This window comes from Mercurialis annua, linkage group LG8, assembly GCF_937616625.2.
Source record: "Mercurialis annua linkage group LG8, ddMerAnnu1.2, whole genome shotgun sequence".
In the NCBI taxonomy this organism is placed as follows: Eukaryota; Viridiplantae; Streptophyta; class Magnoliopsida; order Malpighiales; family Euphorbiaceae; genus Mercurialis; species Mercurialis annua.
The window spans coordinates 7,083,089-7,102,348 of record NC_065577.1 but is presented as its reverse complement, the minus strand read 5'-3'; the positions used below and the strand labels follow the sequence as shown (position 1 = coordinate 7,102,348).

Sequence of the window (19,260 nt, the reverse complement as noted above, 5' to 3'; positions counted from 1 at the left end):
TTTATATGCCACGTGTAAAGCTTTTAATAGCCGGGAATACGTAAATTAAATTTAAGCGTAAATTTAATTTATAAGTATCCCTAAAAGTATATCGTAATAATAAGAGTTTAAAATTCAAATCGAGGATATAAATTTTAATAAAGGGATATGAACGGGACTAATAGAAAAGAAAATACGACTGAAGTCGTAAGATAAAAATATATTGATAATTAATATATCAATATACCACTCTAATTGGAGAGTTTAATATTTCGGATAAAACTCCGAAATTAAAATGTCGAAACTCGGAAGTCTCGACGTGTTATTAACGAATATAAGTTAACATATATATATATATATATATATATATATATATATATATATATTATTAATAAAAAATAAGAAGGATAAGAGAAAGTGAGAGGGGGTTAAGAGTGGGGGAGAAGAAATGAAAAATGATTTCTTTAATCCTTAAACTTTTACTTTAATTAGTTTTAGTTATAAACTAATTAGGTATTATTCGTTAGTCCAAATTAAAATAAAATAATTTATAAGTTCCGAGTGAATAATTTTGGTGTTATTATTCGCGAAATAATTTGACGAAGTTACCGTCAAAATTTTATGAAATTTGGACGTAGAAAGTTTAATCAAGTGGGACTGATTTGGACCTAATAAATCGTCAGAGATTTATTAAAGATAAAATATAAGTCGGATAAGAATAAAAATTATATTTTTATTCTTTTTATATTTTATTAGATTTATGGGTAATTTTTCACGAAACTCGGAAGTCGTTTCCGTTTGAGCTACGGACGACTAGTTTAGAAGTTGGTTTAAAGTGCATGATTGAGCTAGTACTGAAACGCACTTTGACCACTTCTATATATATAACATTTGGGTTCAATTTTTGTACCCAGAAATCATTTGCTTCATTTAAGCAAATGAGGTTGAGCTGCTTAGCTCTCTGCAGCGTGCGAACCTTAGGGTTTCGCGGCGATCCGTCCGTTTCTCGATTCTAACTCCATTTCTTCGACGATTACTCAAGTAATCGAGGTACTAAACTCGTATTAAACGTTTATTTTAATATATTTCGATATATTTCGAATATATATTCGTTTATAAACGGTTACCGTATCGAACGATCGATTTAAATGTCCAAATTGTAATTGAATGGTGTATATGTGAAATAGGACATGAGAATAGCGTTTTTGGATGTTTTAAGTAAGACGGAAAGTCCCGGAATTTCAATTCCGGGGCTGTGCGGAAGCACAGCCCACTGTGCGCATGCACAGTGAGCTGTGCGACCGCACAGCACAGTGTGCGGGCGCACACTGTGCTGTGCGGGCGCACAGTGTGCGGGCGCACACTGTGCCGCGCGGCCGCACAGTGTGCGGGCGCACACTGTGCTGTGCGGCCGCACAGCATAGTGTGCGGGTGCACACTAAGCTGTGCGGGCGCACAGCAACCCCGACGGGTTGTCGGGGTTCGTTTCTTTCGGGCTTCTAGGGGGACTTTCCGGGGGCGATTCCGACGTGCTTTCGCCTAATAACCCGAGGTGTTTTCCAACCGAACCTAAAACATTTTTAATAAATGTTTTTAATCAAAGTTAGATATTTTAAAACAATAACTTGTGTTAAAAGAAAGTGAAATGTTTTAAAGCCTAAGCCAAAGACTTTTGAAATGAGATTTTAAAAGTAAAGTTAAACGTTTAAAAAGGACTTTAAAAGAGTTAAAGTCGACGTTTAACCGGTTTAAAAGATTTAGCAAATGATGTTGCTAAATAATTAGTATATGGCTGTGAATTGTTTTGGCAATCAAGTCTATACTATTAAATGATTTTAATTAAGATATTGCTATATCTTAAATGACTTCTAGAGTGAAGTCTAAACGTTTTCTCGAGGTGAAAACGGTTTAAATGGTTTTTAAAGAGAAAGAGACCATACGTGCTATGTGTTATGTGAATTGATTGATTTGATTAAACCTAGGTTTCAGAACCTAGATGTTTATAGCAGAAACAAATATTGATGTTTGTATTGTGTGTTTTGTATGTTTGATCCGACTAGCTGTCCAGCAGTCAGACCAGGACTCAGGGAAGTCTATCACACATACGGCGGTGCTAAGTAGTAACTTAGCAGTACTGTGAGTTTACGTGTTTACTTTTGAATATCAGTATTCAACTGTTTTAAATCCATAAATCGCAGTAGTATAAATTTAACCAAGAAAGGTCCATTGGAACGAGCTACCTATTGGGCATCAATAGGGTTGCGTGATCACCAACACCGATTTTTAGATGTACTTCTGTCGAGGTATAGAGGTATGCATGTCGTGTAAGTCATTGGGAAAGTAGATGCCCTGACTTCACGGGTAAACCCTGAGACGGCAGTAATACAGTTACGGTCGCGGAATAAACCGCGAAGGCAGTTTCTGATTACGGTCCAGGTACCAGAGATACAGAATTGGACGGCAGTGATTCAGTTCACGGTCTTTATTCTGTTGTCCATAAGCTCATAAGATGAGTGTCTGTTAGGACATTTGTGAACTAGGGTTTCATATGGATCGACGTAATTGGTCATATTTTATATATAACTGTTTTATATATATAATGCGATTTTGGTATTTATCTGTAAACTGTTTACTCACTCAGAAATATTTATATTTCTGACCCCGTTGTTGTTATCCCATTTTTCAGGAAACGAGCTTTGAGGTCAGTCGAGCTTCCACATCCCTTCTTCAGGAAAGCTCTTCTTTGGTAATGTACGTAGGATTTTGTACTCTTAGTATGCTGCAATAGTATAGGTGTGATGTGCCAGCAGCCGTGCCACTAGTCCTCTGTTTAGATACTCTGATAGGATCTAGTGCACGTGTGTGTATCTTCTGTGTGGCTGCTTAATGGCATATTGTATCTAGTTACCGAGTCGGCCTCGTGTGTTTTTGTGAGGGTCAAAAACAGTATGATTTATATACGCCGGCTATGTGTAACCGGTCCGCTGTGTATTTTAATGTGTTTAATACCACCGTTGCGAGACGCAGAGGTGTCTGCATTATTTTATTAAACATATTAACGGTGGCGTGTGGATTGGAACAGGGCTGCCTAAATGTTAAGGCAAGCAAAAGATAAGTCCCTGGTTTCCAGTAATCACCACGCCAGGTTTTCAAAAGGAAGCGAGGGTTGAGATAACAAGGTTATCCAACCAGTACTTCTGAAAACCAGATTTCGCATATATGTGTAATTTCAGAAATGTGTTTGAGTTAAACGAGAAAAGTTTTAACGGCGTTTTCTGAAAACGGATCGTACGCGAGGTGCGATCATTTAACAATATTTGCGAAAAATTTCTAGAGGTTCTAGGCTTGCTACGGGTTTCGGAACAACCATTCCCATTCCCTAGCGCCGGTCGTGACTTGAATTAGGGTGGAATTCGGGTCGTGACAATATTCCAACCACTTGATCCACCTAGTGAGAGACAAGTGCTTGACACTCCAGTTCTATAAAGTTAAAAAGTATTCCTAATCTTGTATATATATCCAACGGCTCATGTATATGTTTGCAATATTTACTACTTTCCAAAGCATGCCTAGATCCATTTAATAGGTTTAAATAACTTAACAAAGTTAACTTATCCATAAATTCAACAAATTCACATAATTCTTTTAGAATTGCTATGAAAATGTAATTAATGGTTGTATAAGTATTCAAGATGACCTTAATTAAACCAATCTCACAAAAACATCCGATTTAGGCTTTATGCATGAAAAATGAATAAAATCAATCCTTCTCTATTACATGATAGAAACACCAGGATTAGAGGTTTGCTTTAGGAGTACATTGATAGGTGCATTTTACACCTATGAATAGGAGTTGTTTTCGCTTGCTTTTAGTATACTTTGAAGCATTTTTTCCCCGTATTAGTGTACTTATTATGTGTATTAGCGTTTCAGGTAAAACGAAGCAACATGAAGTGTTTTGGGCTTAAAGAAGGAAAAAATCAAGTATCGGAATAGGAGCGAGTTGAAAGAGCAAAGAAACGAGCGAGAAATGAGAATTTAAAGGAAGGGCTCGATCGAGCCCTTCACTTATGAAGGAAGGCTCGATCGAGCCCTATGAACAAATAGGTCCAGAGATTTCTTGAAGGCATAAGGCTCGATCGAGCCCTCACTCTTAAGTGGATGGCTCGATCGAGCCCCTTAAAAAGTAGCTCAGAATTTGAATTTCGAGACAAGACAAAACTCAAGGGCTCAATTTCCATTTTAGGCCCAACATTCCTTAGAAGGGTGTCCTTTGTTTACCTCATTTGTAACCCATATAAATAGCTCTTTATCTTTTTTTTAGGGTATAGACAAGTTGTAGACATTTTGATTGTTCTCTAGTTTTGTCCTCTTTTAGATTAGCTACCATTTTGGGGGATTCTTCCATTGTTGGAGCTTTTGGAAGTTTTATTACTTTGTAAGAACAAGTTCTTCATTTATTGCAAGCTTAGTTATTGTTGAATCTTCATTATCTTTTATGGTTCTTTGCTCTATTTATTTAATTAAGGTAACTCCTCTTTACTTTTTAATGTTCTACTTTTCTTATTTATCAATTGTTTGTGTTGTTTTAATCATGAGTAGCTAGACCCTTAGTCTAGGGGTTGTTATGATTGCCTTAATTGTTGAATAGGTGATTAGAATGGGTTTTGGATTAAGGTTTTGTTATGTTGATTTAGACCTAATGCGTAGATTAAGTTGATCTCTTAATCTTTGATTTGTGTTTGATTAGTGAGGGCGAGATTTAAACTAATTAAATGGACCTAGTTAACATAAGTTTAAGACATAGATGCACGAGAGTGATTTAGGGATTAGCGGTTGTGTAGTTTGCGAAGTAATTGGCTTGATTAAGTTCTATCGAAATCTAATTATGCGAGAGTGAGTTAGATTTCGGTGCTTTAATCAAGTATCGATTCTTCAATTTCCGGCTCGAGAGAGCGGAATTGATACCCTCGAATAGCTTGACCCGAACAAATATCCAAAGACCCGGCCCTTTTACTTAGGATTCACCTTGGCATGATTAGCAACCTCTAGGCGTCTTTTAATTCTTGTTTTTAATCCGTGATTTAGTAATCGTTGTTTAATTGCAATTTCTAGTTGTTAGTGTAGGGTTTAGTTGTTATTTATTTTGAAACCAAACTCCAATTATTGCTTGCTAAACGAATTGACAAGCAACATAAATTCATTCTCATCAATTGCTCTGTATTCACTCTCCGTGGGATCGATATCCGACTTCCGGATTTACTACGAGTTGGGTTTATTCTCAGAATACATGCTATTTGCCTCACATGTCAGTCTAGATCGAGTTATATGTGTCTCACATGATTTCCAGCTTTCTTTAGCAACTTTCAAGTCTTGTTTACTTTGAAGCACTATATTCCATGGACTGTATGCTTGAATGAGATGAGATATCCGAATATGTCCCTCAAATAAAATGTAATCGATAAGTCAAGTACAAGAGTTTTGGTAGTGTTTATCGAACCCGATTTTTAATCCGATGCAGGACGATCTCACCCATAATCATGCGAGGTTGTGTAGCCGGTATAAAAGGAATTTACTAACTTAGCTAGGTGGATAATCCATTTTTCCAGACTTTCTAGATCTGAATTCAAACATAAGTCTGAGCAAGCGGCCCCGAACCTGCTCCACTCACACCTATGTCCTGATCTTGAATCTTGAAATATATATAATCTATTATTGGGATTTTGGATTATAATTATTGTGGTGTTATCTTAATTTGAAGTGATGAAATATTTATAACATTTTATTTCTTTTTTTTGTTGTTGTCGGCATGGCCTGCCATGATTTCATTCTTCAAATTTCCTCGACCTAGTGTTGTTTTTGTTGGTTTGATTTGAAGATCTTCTATGAATTTTTAATGGATTGTTTCCTTGAAAGTTTGATTGTTGGTTTCCAAACGGTTACGAGATGCTGTTGGCAGCGGCGGGAAGTTTGATGGTTGTTTGGTGAAGGAAGAAGAAGATTATGTAAATGACAAAACACAAAAAAGGTCACTAACGTTTCATTAATTAGAGTTTTAACTAATTCTAATTAAACATGGTTGTAATTAAAGTTAATTAGGATTAATTAGAGTCTATTGAGGTTAATTTTTTAGTTAGGTAGTCTCACTTTCTTTTTCTATCAAATGGGTGAAACCCATACAGTTTTTCCAAATATAGGGTAAAAGTGTTCTGGTTTTGCAAAGTTGATAATTTTTGATATTTTTTTCCAAGTTAAGGGGGTGAAATGAACCTTTATAGTATTAGTATTGTCTTATACAACAAGCACCTCATCTTTATGACATTGTTTTTGTGCCTTCTCCTAAATACGAAAGCAGTTAATCAAACTTTCAAAATAAATTTGCTTTCGTTTTATGCTTTGAGAACATTTTTGAAATCCTTCCACGAAGGAGGTAATTAATCAATCAAAATAACAATTAGAAAATTTTCATCAAGAGTCAAATTTTCAAATATTAATTTCATGCACGATCTTCTACAATTCATGCGACTGTGCCTTAATAGAAGTAGAATGACTACTATATTTCGGTTGTATTTTGACATTCTTATCTTGATTTTATTGCCTATTTCAATTGTTATTATGTTAAAGTTTGTGTTTATGTGTTTCAGGTGCTATGCAGGTGAATTTCGTAGTTTTCAGGTCAATTTGCACGCATGAAGGTCGGAATTGGATTGCAATTAAAAGCCACGCAAATAACTAAAGTTTTTAGGCAAAAAGGAATCATGCTCGGCAAGCAAGATTGTCCAAACGTTCTAGGAATTAATCTTCAAGGTCTCAGTTGACCCAGTGGCGTAGCCAGGATTAAAAATTATGGGGGGCAAAATTTTAAATTTTTACATACAATATATAAAAATTGAAAATTATTTAAAATAAGGGGGTCAACATGTGCTATTTTTCAAGGTAGTATAATATACTTAAAAAATTGCTTGAAAATTTTGTACTTTTTAAAAAATAAGAGGGGCAAATGTCCCTCTTATCTCTCAAGTGGCTCCGCCACTGAGTTGACCTCAAGCATATTTTGTTCTAAATGCGATTAGTTTGAGCCGGTTCGTACGAAACAGACCGAAAGCTAACCGAAGTAAAGAAAAAATACTTGACACGATCAAGACACGAGTTAAACCACTTCTACAACTCCAAACACCTATAAAAAGAAAATTAGAATATTTTGTTAGGGTTGGAAATTTTTACTTAGCAATAAGAACAGCTTTTTCATTAGTGTAACCTAGACAAGAAGAATTGAAGAACGAAGAGATTGAATATGACGCTATTGATTTCGGGAGAATTATTGTTTGATTTATTTTTTATGAATTCTTTTATTGTTCTTGTTGTTATCATTTCAATTATAAATAGATAAAACTCTAATTAGGGATTAACTCTTGGATTACGTTTATTTGATTTTATTGAATTATGAACTTCTGAATTGGTTGGATGTTATTTATTTTGCTTCAAACTTGATTTAACTTGACCAATTAAATTATTTCCACGTGTTTTGAATGTGACTCGAGAAAGCTGATTTAGGATAGATCTATAGTCAACAATTTAATATTTAATATGAGAGTGAATTAAAGAATAAATATTAATTGGGTTTGCTTTATAATTTATTGATATTAATTTTTCAAGTATACTTTTATATAAGAGTAGGTTGTATTGTTTAATCAATCAAAATATGATTCTTCTAGTCAATGGCTAGAGAGAGCATAATTAGTGTTTCAGAATAACATAAATTTCAATAAATCAGAATGAATCATAATCCATATTTCAATAATCATATGAACAAGTGTTAATCCTGATTTTCTTTATCATAAGTCAAAACTCATATTTAATTTTAGTAATTGCTTTTATAATTAAATTTAGTTTAGTAATTAATCAAATTGTTCTTTCCTAATCGCTAAACAAACATGAAATAGATAAATTGGTGGTCAAAGCATTCTCTATACGTACGATATCTGAACTTTGCAGTCTATATTACTTAAACCAAAGTGTTTTGCAGCAAACTTATCAAAATTCTAATAATCATATAAGTCATCGCATAAGCCATTCACAATGAAATTCTTACACAAAAAATCATCATAGACTTGAGCACTATCATCAACAACATGTTTTGCAGCAGTTAAAACATAAACATTTTTATTCGTGCTGAGAAAAAACAACGCCATCTGCCTACAACGTTTAGAATGTAAACCCGTAAAATAAAAGAGTTTGTCAATAAATTTTTAAAAAATTTCATCGCTTGTCATGACAGTATTTAAAACGTATTAATTGTTTTTGAAACAGTTTAATAAAAAATAACGGTGGATATTTTTTGAGCCTATTAGCTAAAATAAAATTAATAATAATAGCTGAATCAATCGAACTTGATTAGTCGGCTAACCGGCCGCACAATACACACCGGTTGTGATTTGGTAAGGGTTTTACCATTCGCGGTCTCTATTTACTAGATACTAGGTACCGCCTCTGAAACCTATCATTTCATCCTTTAACTAATTTTTTTTTTCAACTTGATTCGAATACATCGATTATAATAACGGATTATGCTTACGATTCGTTGAGAGACAAGTGTCGACAATACAAAACGAGTGTACCAAAATTTTGTGAAACAAATTACTTATTTTTTTAAATTTTTTAATTTTTTTATGTTCCTAGAGCGTCGGCCCAGACGGGGAAATGTTCCCATGGGACATTTCTCTTCTGGGAAACGTCCTATAGAAGAGAAATGTCTTCTCTTCTTGACTTCTCCAGAAGAGAAATGCCCCATGGGGACGTTTTTCCGTCTGGGCCGACGCGATCTTAGGGCGTTGGTCCATAAAAAAAAAATTAAAATAGGCAAAAACAGTAAAAAAATAAATTAACGATCATTTACTAGAAGTTTTTGTATTTTATCTCGGCTAAATTCCGACATTTATACTGCAAATTGTAATATCCGTTCGTTGGGTTTGAATGAGTTGAGAGGATTTAATATGAGTTTTTTTAATTTTGAAATAGGTTAAGGAATATTTTGTTTGAAATAGAGGCAGTACCTAATAATTTAGAGGCGGTATTTAATAATCTACTTTGGTAAAACTATATTTCCTCATTCACTTACTGAACTGAATATCCTATGAGGTCCAAACTTTTGTTATTGTGTTAAACAATTTAAACTCATAATTGTGAGCTTTCTCAATCTACAAGATTTCTACAGCGCGCACATACACACTAGATATTTTTATTTTCTTCAAATTTATTTTAAAACCAACACTAGCTAGCTAGCTGGCTAGAATGTAAGAAAATGATGAACTGGTAACAGACTAATATAAACTGAAAAAGTCAAGATCATTTGATGTAAAAAAGCTTTTTAAAAGAAGAGTTAAATCTTTACTTGTACTAACTATATTAAATGGCAGCTCTTTCCTTGATTTTTTTTTTTTTGTGACCCGGGGGTGAAAATGATGTCTAAATAAAGAATTAAGACCCACAAATAGAGATGCAATTGAATCGAGTTTATTTCAAGTTTAAATTCAACCCTCCCTAAAATTTGACTTGAGTAGGATAGAATTTTATCGAGTTTGAGTAGATTTCGATAAAATAATTAAAAATTAAAAACAATTTCTTTACTTATATATCTACATTAAAAAAATTATAATTAAAATTCAACATAAACAAATTATTATAAATATGTAAATTATAAAAAATAAAATAGTCAAATAATCAAATCAAATTTCAATTAGATTCGTCCAGTCATGTATTTTAATGTTTGAACTCGTTAAACAGTTGATTTAAATAGTTCGAGTTCGAACTTAATTTGATGAACGTCTATTGATTTTAGATTAATTAATATCGAATAGTTCGCGACTTGTTGAGTAGAAACAAATTACAATAGAAAGAAAATTTTGGTTACTAATTGTAATTGAACATGTGTCTTTTCTGATTTTAGTTTCTCAATGTCTTGTGGGGAAATAGAATAATTCCCTTTTCTAGTATAATCATTTCTTGTAACTTTAGAAATGAGAAAGATCTGCTGTTGGGTTAAACCTTAATGATTTTCAATGACCTTAGCTTGTAAAGGAGAAAAGAGATGAATGGATCCACCAATATTATTTCTAATCTATCTACCTATTCTATTGGCTTGGAAGAAGGTAATGACTAATTAAAATTTGTATGGGGTTTCATGGTAATCGGAGTATTCAAACTATCGCTATATTTTAATTAGGGTGACCGAAATTTGATTTTTTTTATTTTCGTTATTAAATTTCAGTTATATTTCAATTGTGGTTTTTCGACCAAAATATAATGCCGTGGCAGCTGAATGTTTTCACTCGGCAATTGTTTTTTTTCTTGTATTTCTTTATTTAAAAACTTGTCACTAATACATAATTAAATTGAACAAGAAATTTTTCAGACAAATTATGTATACTTGTCAAGTTTTCAAGCAAAAAATAAAAATAAAAATAAAAATAAAATCCAGCTGTTATATATGTATTTTTTTTTCAAAAACCATCCCGCCGAAACAAAATTAAAGTATCGTAACCAAATTAAGCAAATAAAATTTAGTAGCAAAAATTAAAATTTGATCACTAAAATGATATATTTTAATAATTTTGGTATCTTGGTACCTATTACCTAGGGGTGGGCAAAAAAACCGGTCAAACCGATTAACCGAACCGAAACCGGAAATCCGAACCGGAAAATGTGGTTAACCGGTCCAGCGGTTTAGGTTTAGGTTTTGATTTTTAGTTTTCATGGTTAATGGTTTAGGTTTAGGTTTTGGATTTTAAAAAACTGTGGTTAATCGGTTAACCGGTTTATATATATATTCATATATTTTTAATAATTAATAAGATATATTTTATGATCTGTAAAATAATATGGATTTTATAATATACACAATAAAATCTAATTATAAAAATATATTGACATATATTTTATTTAGGAATATTTATATATTTTAGGAGAATTTATATATGAAAATATTTTTAAAAAAAATTGTTTTCCTTATTACAATATTTACTTAACAGAAATAGGAATATTTAAGTATATAAATAGTAGAAAGTGGACGTGAACAACACCACAAACAATTCAAAAAATACAAATCTAGCTTTAATATTACTCATAAATTATTTATAAATAATAATAGTTTTAAATATTTGCATTGACTTAACTATTCATAAGATAGTTTAGATTTATATTTTTAATATAATTTGAATTTCTATAGTTTTTTTTGCTTGCTAAAAAATCAAATAGAATTAAAATTTTATCTTTTTTGTCTTTAATTTTTCTAATGGTTATATGGTTAAAAACCGTAAAACCGAAAAACCAAACCGTTTTTTTATGGTTAACCGATTTACCGGTTAACCGTTTAAAATTTTAGGTTTAGGTTTTTAATTTTAAAAACCGTATTACAATGGACCGGTTTACAAATTGTCCTCATGGACCGGTTAACCGGTCCATGCCCACCCCTACTATTACCCATGTTTTCATACTTTTTTTTCCAGAGGTATATAAGATAGAATTATACATTTCTACTATATGACATATATCTAAATATATAACTATTACAAGAATTTATAAATTTTATACGCCATTTACGTCTTCTACACCGCTTACGTTGAATGCATAGTGAACAATTCCGTTATTAATGTTTCTGACCTTCATAGCATTCTCTTTATAAACTCAGCCTTTGTACAATTTTTCAAATCTTTCTTCATAATTATTTAACAAATTGTTCCTTGTGGAACTCGAACATAAAATCTGGGTCTTGGACTTTCCTCATAACCAGTTAAGTTAGGAGTTCATTGGTCTATGTTTTCGTACTTGCCTTAGGTAATTGATGAATTTCGGCATTTCGACGACGTTTAACCTCTAAAACAGTGGAGATAATTAAACAGACGGTTTGTCTGATTAGCTCTTTGATGCTTAAGTCAGTTTAGACTTATGGAAAAATAATTGTATTTGTTGTAAATTCATGTATTTTTGGCATATCTCAAACTCCTTATATAGTGGTAGTGAGTGAATACCTTGTAAAATCTAAATAGGAAATCGATTTTATTTAGCATAAAAATTCAAATAGGAAAGGGATACCTATTTGACATGTAAATCTATTTAAGAATGTAATTGCTAATAAGAATGTGTTTTCTGTTCTTTCTAAAAGATTGGTCTTCTAGAATTTCCTTTATTTTCGGTATTAAATCATATTTAGATTTTTTTTACGAGTCTCAAGATGGGCGAATTCCATTAGAGTCGGTTCATAACATTTCGGTGTCCGTCAATAATTATTGTAATTTTGTTTTTCAAATTATTCTTCACGTTTTCTTGTTACTTTTTAATATTTGTCCATTGAACTTTAGCATGAAATCTAAACATAATTTTAGCATACATGTAAATATGTAATTCCGGTAAATATCCAAACTGCCCCATTTTATTTGTCATTTTTCTATTTTTACACATATTTAAAATACATTAAATATCATAATTTTTTATATTTCTCATTTTTATTGTAAAAATATAATACAACTAAATGCATTATCGATTTTCTCAATGATATTAAATATAAATAAAATAAAATATGTGTTAATAATACAAAAATTATATTCTTTTAGAAAATCCAAAGTGTAAAACATGACAAATAAAATAGAATAAAAACAGTATATTATATTGTGCCATGACTATAAGTTTACAATAAGACAAAATATTTTTATCTATCCGCAATTTTAATTTTCTAAATATATCATATTTTTAAAATTTTATCATATTTATTATTACCTTTTTCGGTATTTTCTAAATATATTCGTGATGCGGGTTTGATGTGCCACATTGTTATGCGTCTATGTATATAAATTATTCTTACGTGACATATACATATCGCATCAAATCATCTCCAAATAGGGGTGTTAAGATAGATAATGATACGATAATACTATTCGCCTAACATGTAAATTTGGGAATCTAGATTGAGGGTTGGCGGTTCATCTTGAAAAACATGTCAAGCCATTCATGATTTTTCTTGACGATCAGTCTTTAAATTGATGTCATGTCATATTTGTTAACGGAGCATTGAAGTCGAATAACATTAAGGTCATAATTGAGATTTAAAAATATATTAAGTGACTAAGTTAGAATTGAAGTAAATATTAGAGTCATTTTTTTACCTTTTTTTTTTAAGGTATTGTCATGTTGGAGTATTGCGGCAAGAACTGATTGCCATGATAGACAACTAAACGGAAATGGATGTTTCTGTTAAATCATGTGTTTTTTTGCTAACATAAAATTATGAGGATGTTAATTGAAATCAAAAAAACTCAAAGAGAACAAGTGAGATTTTAGATAAACATTAGAATCATTTTTGTACCTTATCTCGAGAATAGGAATCAAAATAGTTTCATATTTTATCAATTATAAAAAATACATTAAATATTAAACTTATAAAATTATTTTAGATATTTGGTGAGTAAAAAAGTTAAAGTTAAATTCGAGAAAAATTAAATATTCTAAACTATGCATGATAGAAAATTTATCTTGAAAAGGAGGTGATAAAAAAATTGCAAAATCTTGAACATAAAGTAATTGACTTGTTGCTTTTATTGAACTTTAGTTAATTAATTGATAATTTCTACCAACCAATATAGAAAAAGCAAAGAGGAAAAGTTAAGAATTGTAACTAGTGTAATTGCTTCACTTAAAATGCTACTAATTTGATTTTCCCATTTAACTACTTGATTTGTCATGGTTTTGTTGGACAAACATAAAGCATCAAATATATTTGTTTTCCTTTTTTTTTTTCCATTCTATTTTCTTCTATATTATCTTTAATTTTCTTTATACAGAAGAAGAATCAGTCCTTTGGATTAAAAGATATTGCTTTACATTGAAGCTAACTGCATGCCCTATCTATATATGTATATATAGATAGTAGATATATATTATGCTTCTTGTTTCTTATCTATCAATTGCAATGTTGCATTTTTTTTTTCAAAGTAAGAATCTCATTCCTTTTTTTCTCCCTTCAAAATTTATCCTTTATGGGGTTGTATAACATTTTCAGAGAAACACTATGTTTTTAAGGTTGTGCAAAAACCAAATCAAATCGAACTTAACCTATTGATATCATATTCTTTTTAAAATTTATTTGAGTTTTAGAAATACTTCTTTTTAGATCGCTTTTGAAAGAAAAAAAACGATGGGTTTAGTTTTATTCAGCTTGCAATATTTCAAATTTCAATAAAATTAGATAACTAAACTCAACTGAATTAAACTGAACCAAATCGATTATTTTGGTTACTTTTTTTAGTTCGGTTTGATTTTGGTAGTAAAAAACTTTTTGCTCACTTTTGGTTCAAACCAAACCAAAAAACCTAAAACCAAATGAAAAAAACCAACAAAACCGACTAATTATATTCTGTCCGGTTTGAAATATTTTCGAACCTTACAAATTCGGTTCGATTTAGTTTAAAAAATAATAACATAATTTTGATTCAATTTGGTTCAATTCGAACTCAATGCACACTCCTATATAAACTAGCTAGCTGCAAAAGAAAGGAAAAGGAAACTTACATAAACTTGCAAAAAGAATAAAAAGTGGTAATAATTCCACAATATAATTAGCTCTACTACTGAATTTTTTGCAGTTTGTTTAAACAAGCTTTTATAGATCTACCTATGGCTACACATGTCCAAAAGTGTCTTTCTACCATCAACAATTTCATCAAAGAAATCATCAAGCTGCCCAATTATAGTCTCAACCCCACATTTCAACAACCCAAAACAACCCTTCAAATTGTCAACTTTGTCTTGATCAATCCCTATTTCTGATTCATACTCCATTTTAGTCCCCATTTCTACTTTTAGCTCTTCCATTGCCATTTTAGCTTGTCTAAATTCATAAAGCATTATTCCATTTTGCCCACCCATTTGCTCCATTTCATTTGCCACTCTTTCTTGTAATCTTCCCATTGATTCTATATATGATGATCCAAATATTGTGTTATTATTACCTTCATACCCTTCTCCTCCTTGGCAAAAACTTGATTCTGGCCAACAATAGACTACCCCTTCAAGTAATATCATTAGAAGTAATGAGGTAACATTTCTCATTGCATAAAGGACTCCTCTAAATCCATTGTACCCATTCATCTTTGACTCCATTGTTACATTTTCATTATCACATTGTAGTGATAATGCCCTAACTCTTGTTTCCATTAAGCTCCTATTATCCTCTTCTAACACTAGAATCTCTCTTTGACAACCCATCATTGCTCTCATAACCTACACATGAATAAATGTCACCATTTATTAATACAAACAAGCATAAAAGTAAAATACTTTTGTTAATAGTTAAATGCAAATAAAATAATAAATTATACGACGCGTTTATAGTTTCAACACGAACTTTTATTTGTGTAAATCGAAACACCAAAATAGAATCAATCGGTGCTGATATAGACGTTAGAACCCATCTTATAACACTTTCATTTTTGGGTTCTGGTACTCCACATCAGCACCGATTGATAAAATTTTCAATCGGTCATCCGAATTGGACAAGAAGTTCAAAATACAAAATAAAAGTTCGTATTAAACTTACAAAACATGTTATAATTCATAATTTCATTTATATTAACGCTTTAATTTTTTTTCCAATATGTACTCGAAATTAATTAATGTTTAGTCGAGTCGAGTTGAGTACGAGCGAGTTAACCTGGCGCGAAACTTGAGGATTCAAACGATGGAACCCATCAAGAGAAGAAGCTAAATTAGCACCAGAAGAATAATAATTCTCCATTCCTGAAACTCCAGATTTAAGCACAAGACAAGCTTCCCATAGCCTAGAACTTTCATCCATGTACTCATCAAGCCATTTTTCACCAATTGGAAGATGAAGTCTCTGAACCAAATTGGTTAGTTGGGAGTGAAAAGATTGAAGAGAAGAAAGAACAGACTGAAGAAATTGAATTGACATGAAATTATTAGAGAGAAAAGATTGATCAAGATCATCAAGTCCTCTTGCGAGAAAATTGTAAAAGCCATTAACAGTAGTGGTAGTAGTAGTGCATGAAGGATCCATTATAGAAGAAATAAAAAAGATGGTGGTGAAAATAAGGTGATGGAGATTGATGTGTATTTATATTAATGGCATGTTGGAGAGAAAAATAAAGTACCGTGAAATGAAAGAAAGAGGAGTGAATAACATAAATCCATAATTACTACTTCCTCCGATTCATAATATTTGTCGCTTTTGACGTACATATTAATTACTACTATTTTTATATTAGACTAGCCTTTTTAGTCTCACTAAATTTGAAAAAATAGCAATCACTATTCCCTTGATATTTTAAGTCACAATTGTATGGACCAATAATTTTTTTTCAAAGCGACAAATACTATGGACTTGAAAAGTATCACTTCTGAGATTTCGTCATAGTTACTACTTTCTTTTTGCATTTTAATAAATTAAAATTTTCTCCAACAAAAAATTTAGTTGTGATGGAACTAAAATATCTAAGAAAGACGGAATTTTTCTAAAATATAGGGAGCAAGTAGTAATTTTAATATAATATAGGAATTGATATATAGTAATTGGATGAATTAAATATTTTTACGGTAATTCAACAATATTATTTTGCCAAAATGATTATCAACGTTTAAATAGGCTTTCTAAAAAACTTTGATCTTTTAACTCCTTTTCAATTTCATCCCGATGTTAAAATCGTTAATTGTATCTGAATCCATACCTTTAGATTTTAATTCTATTCAATTTTATAAATTGGACTCTCTTCCATTCGAAAAAAATTCAAAAAATTCTTATTAATAATTTATTTGAACTATTTTCCATTTTTTTAAAATGAATGACCTATGAATCTTTTTTCATTGGCAAAGAGATCAATTTAATATTTATGGGTACAAACAAAAGTGAAAGATGTAAATTTGAATACAATTGGCGATTTTACAACGTCAGACTGAAATTCAAAACATGCTAAAAGGTCAAAGTTTTTGGGACAATAAATTTTTTAAATAACAAAAAATTATTCGATCAATTCAGGTTAAATTCTACCTATGTAACTGATCAATCGTCAATGTCACTTGACTGACGGATTGCCATATAGTTAAATTTGGTCTTAATTGATTTAGATAACCTTCGGTTATTTGAAAAATAAATGTTTGACTATCAAAATATATAACAAATTGAATGCCGGTAACTGTTCTGTAAATATGTTTTAATTCGATAGCCGCAAAAATATTTTACCTCTGTAATTTACCTAACATAAAAGCACAAGTTTTGATGGTGAAAAAGATTGTTGGGTGCAATTATGCATGTTTCATATAATGTGGAGGATATGATTGGGAATCTCTTGTTATGATTGTGAAAATGGGCACATAGAGAGAAAGATTTGAGTCTAGAAACATTAAATTTTCTTGAAATTTTATTTCTTTACAGTTCACTTTCTTGCAGCGTAGCTAAAAGTATGCCAGTTTTATAATATAGTATTCACATAATATACCATATAAAATAGAATTATATATAATTAATATAATATGAAACAACTAAGCTTTGTGTTTGCTGGGGTAATAGTAAGTAGCTCTTTATTGTATGAGATGTTAGATTGTGTTTTGTTCTTCTTGGGTTGTAAAAGATTGACTACTTTGACTCACATTATATTCTTCTTCTTCTTTTTTCTCATTCTCCCATATTGATTTGGTTCCTACTTTTGAATTATGTGCCAACTCTTTGGCTTTTCTTTTTAGTTTTTCACACATATCTTTTTTTTTCAATACTGATATTAAATTTTGATCATCATTAAATTTTCATATTATTTTCTTTTGATTAGAGAGTTTTAATCTATTATAAATTACAATATAATTACCAATAAGAGTTGGTTCAAGTAGTAAGCGGCTTGATATCGCTTAAACAAGGTTTCAGATTTGAGTTTTGTGAATGCAGAAAATTTCCACTGGCAGACTCACCCACCATGTCAGGTGTGCGATGCGGGTCTGATCCAGATTAATCAGGGCGAAACCCTAAAAACCGGATGGGCTAATAAAAAAAAAATTACAATATAATTATTGACTTTCAAAATTGCAAGCATTTTTAATATCTACTCATATATGCCGTGACAATTAGATCTTGCCATGTTATTGAATAATAAATTTTGTTTTTGCACCAAAATAAGATAAAATATTTGACAAAAAAAGAAAGATAAAATAAAAGTTTGATAATCATAAAAATTTGATTTTGATTATTAATGTAATTGAAAATATGACACGGAAATATTTAGTTGCTGTGTAAATTTAATTTAACCTAAAATCACAATGAATTTCGTGTTGCTTGTAACCGAAAAGCTTAGTATTTAAATGAAAAAAATGAAAATTAACCAAAATAGATAAAATAAAAATTTAAGGACTCTAAAAATTCAATACCCTATTTCTTTCCTTATAGACTCATGAGTAAAAATATCCAACACTTTAATTTTTTTTCCTATACAAAATCTGAATTCAATATTTATAAAAAAAATATCATTTGAATCAACATGCATTCTTTCTTTCTGTAGGGCTAAATCTCTCCAAACTACAATTTTTTGGCATGTATTTTCGTGTAGATATGTACTCAATCTTTTTCTTTCTATAGGGTTGAGTGTAATGGGATAAATTTTATGTTTACAATGTAGATTCTTTCACTTAAAGGATCCAACATTCTATTTTAGGCATTGATTAAAATCTTGTTGTTGTTCATGAAGAATCGAATATTAAATTGGTCGGAAATGTGTAAAAGCATGTACCCATTGATTCTAGACAATGTATATGATGGGTCAATTCAGAAATGGACCATGCCCTAAAATTAAAGTCTAAAATGCTCTTTCAATACACACTAAGGTTGTTACTATCCTAAAGTGTTAGTATGATTTGTAATTTTTTTTATCTACATTAGATAGCATTATGTTTAATAGGTTATTTTTTGGTACAAGATAAAAGACAATGTATAGAAACAACTAGTTACATGAAACATTACAACTAGTTATATGAAACAACTAGTTGCTTGAGTAGTGGTGGAGTCTTTTGGTGGTTTTTAAGGATTTTTTTTAAAAAGATTTATCACCTTTTTAAGACATTTATCTTTTAACTATTTTCAAAATATTTACACTTTATATCCATTATTTAAAAAAAAAAAATTATTTTCCACCATTTTATTTTATTTTTACCACTATATCCCTGCACTTAATATCTATCATGTATTTAATTTTTAATTTTGACCTTTTTTTACCTTTGACTTTTTTTTACTTTTTT

At 30.7% G+C, this 19,260-nt stretch overlaps 1 protein-coding gene across 1 annotated transcript; it reads right to left on the bottom strand.

Moving 5' to 3' along the window:
- Nucleotides 1–14,519: 14,519 nt before the first annotated feature.
- On the bottom strand, nucleotides 14,520–16,106 carry LOC126660838 (uncharacterized). The gene is made up of 2 exons (XM_050354530.2): nucleotides 15,680–16,106; nucleotides 14,520–15,249 (listed from the first exon to the last, which is right to left on the bottom strand). The coding sequence occupies exons 1-2, from the start codon at nucleotides 16,043–16,045 to the stop codon at nucleotides 14,638–14,640; spliced, it is 978 nt and encodes a 325-aa protein (XP_050210487.1). The 5' UTR covers nucleotides 16,046–16,106; the 3' UTR covers nucleotides 14,520–14,637.
- Nucleotides 16,107–19,260: the final 3,154 nt, after the last annotated feature.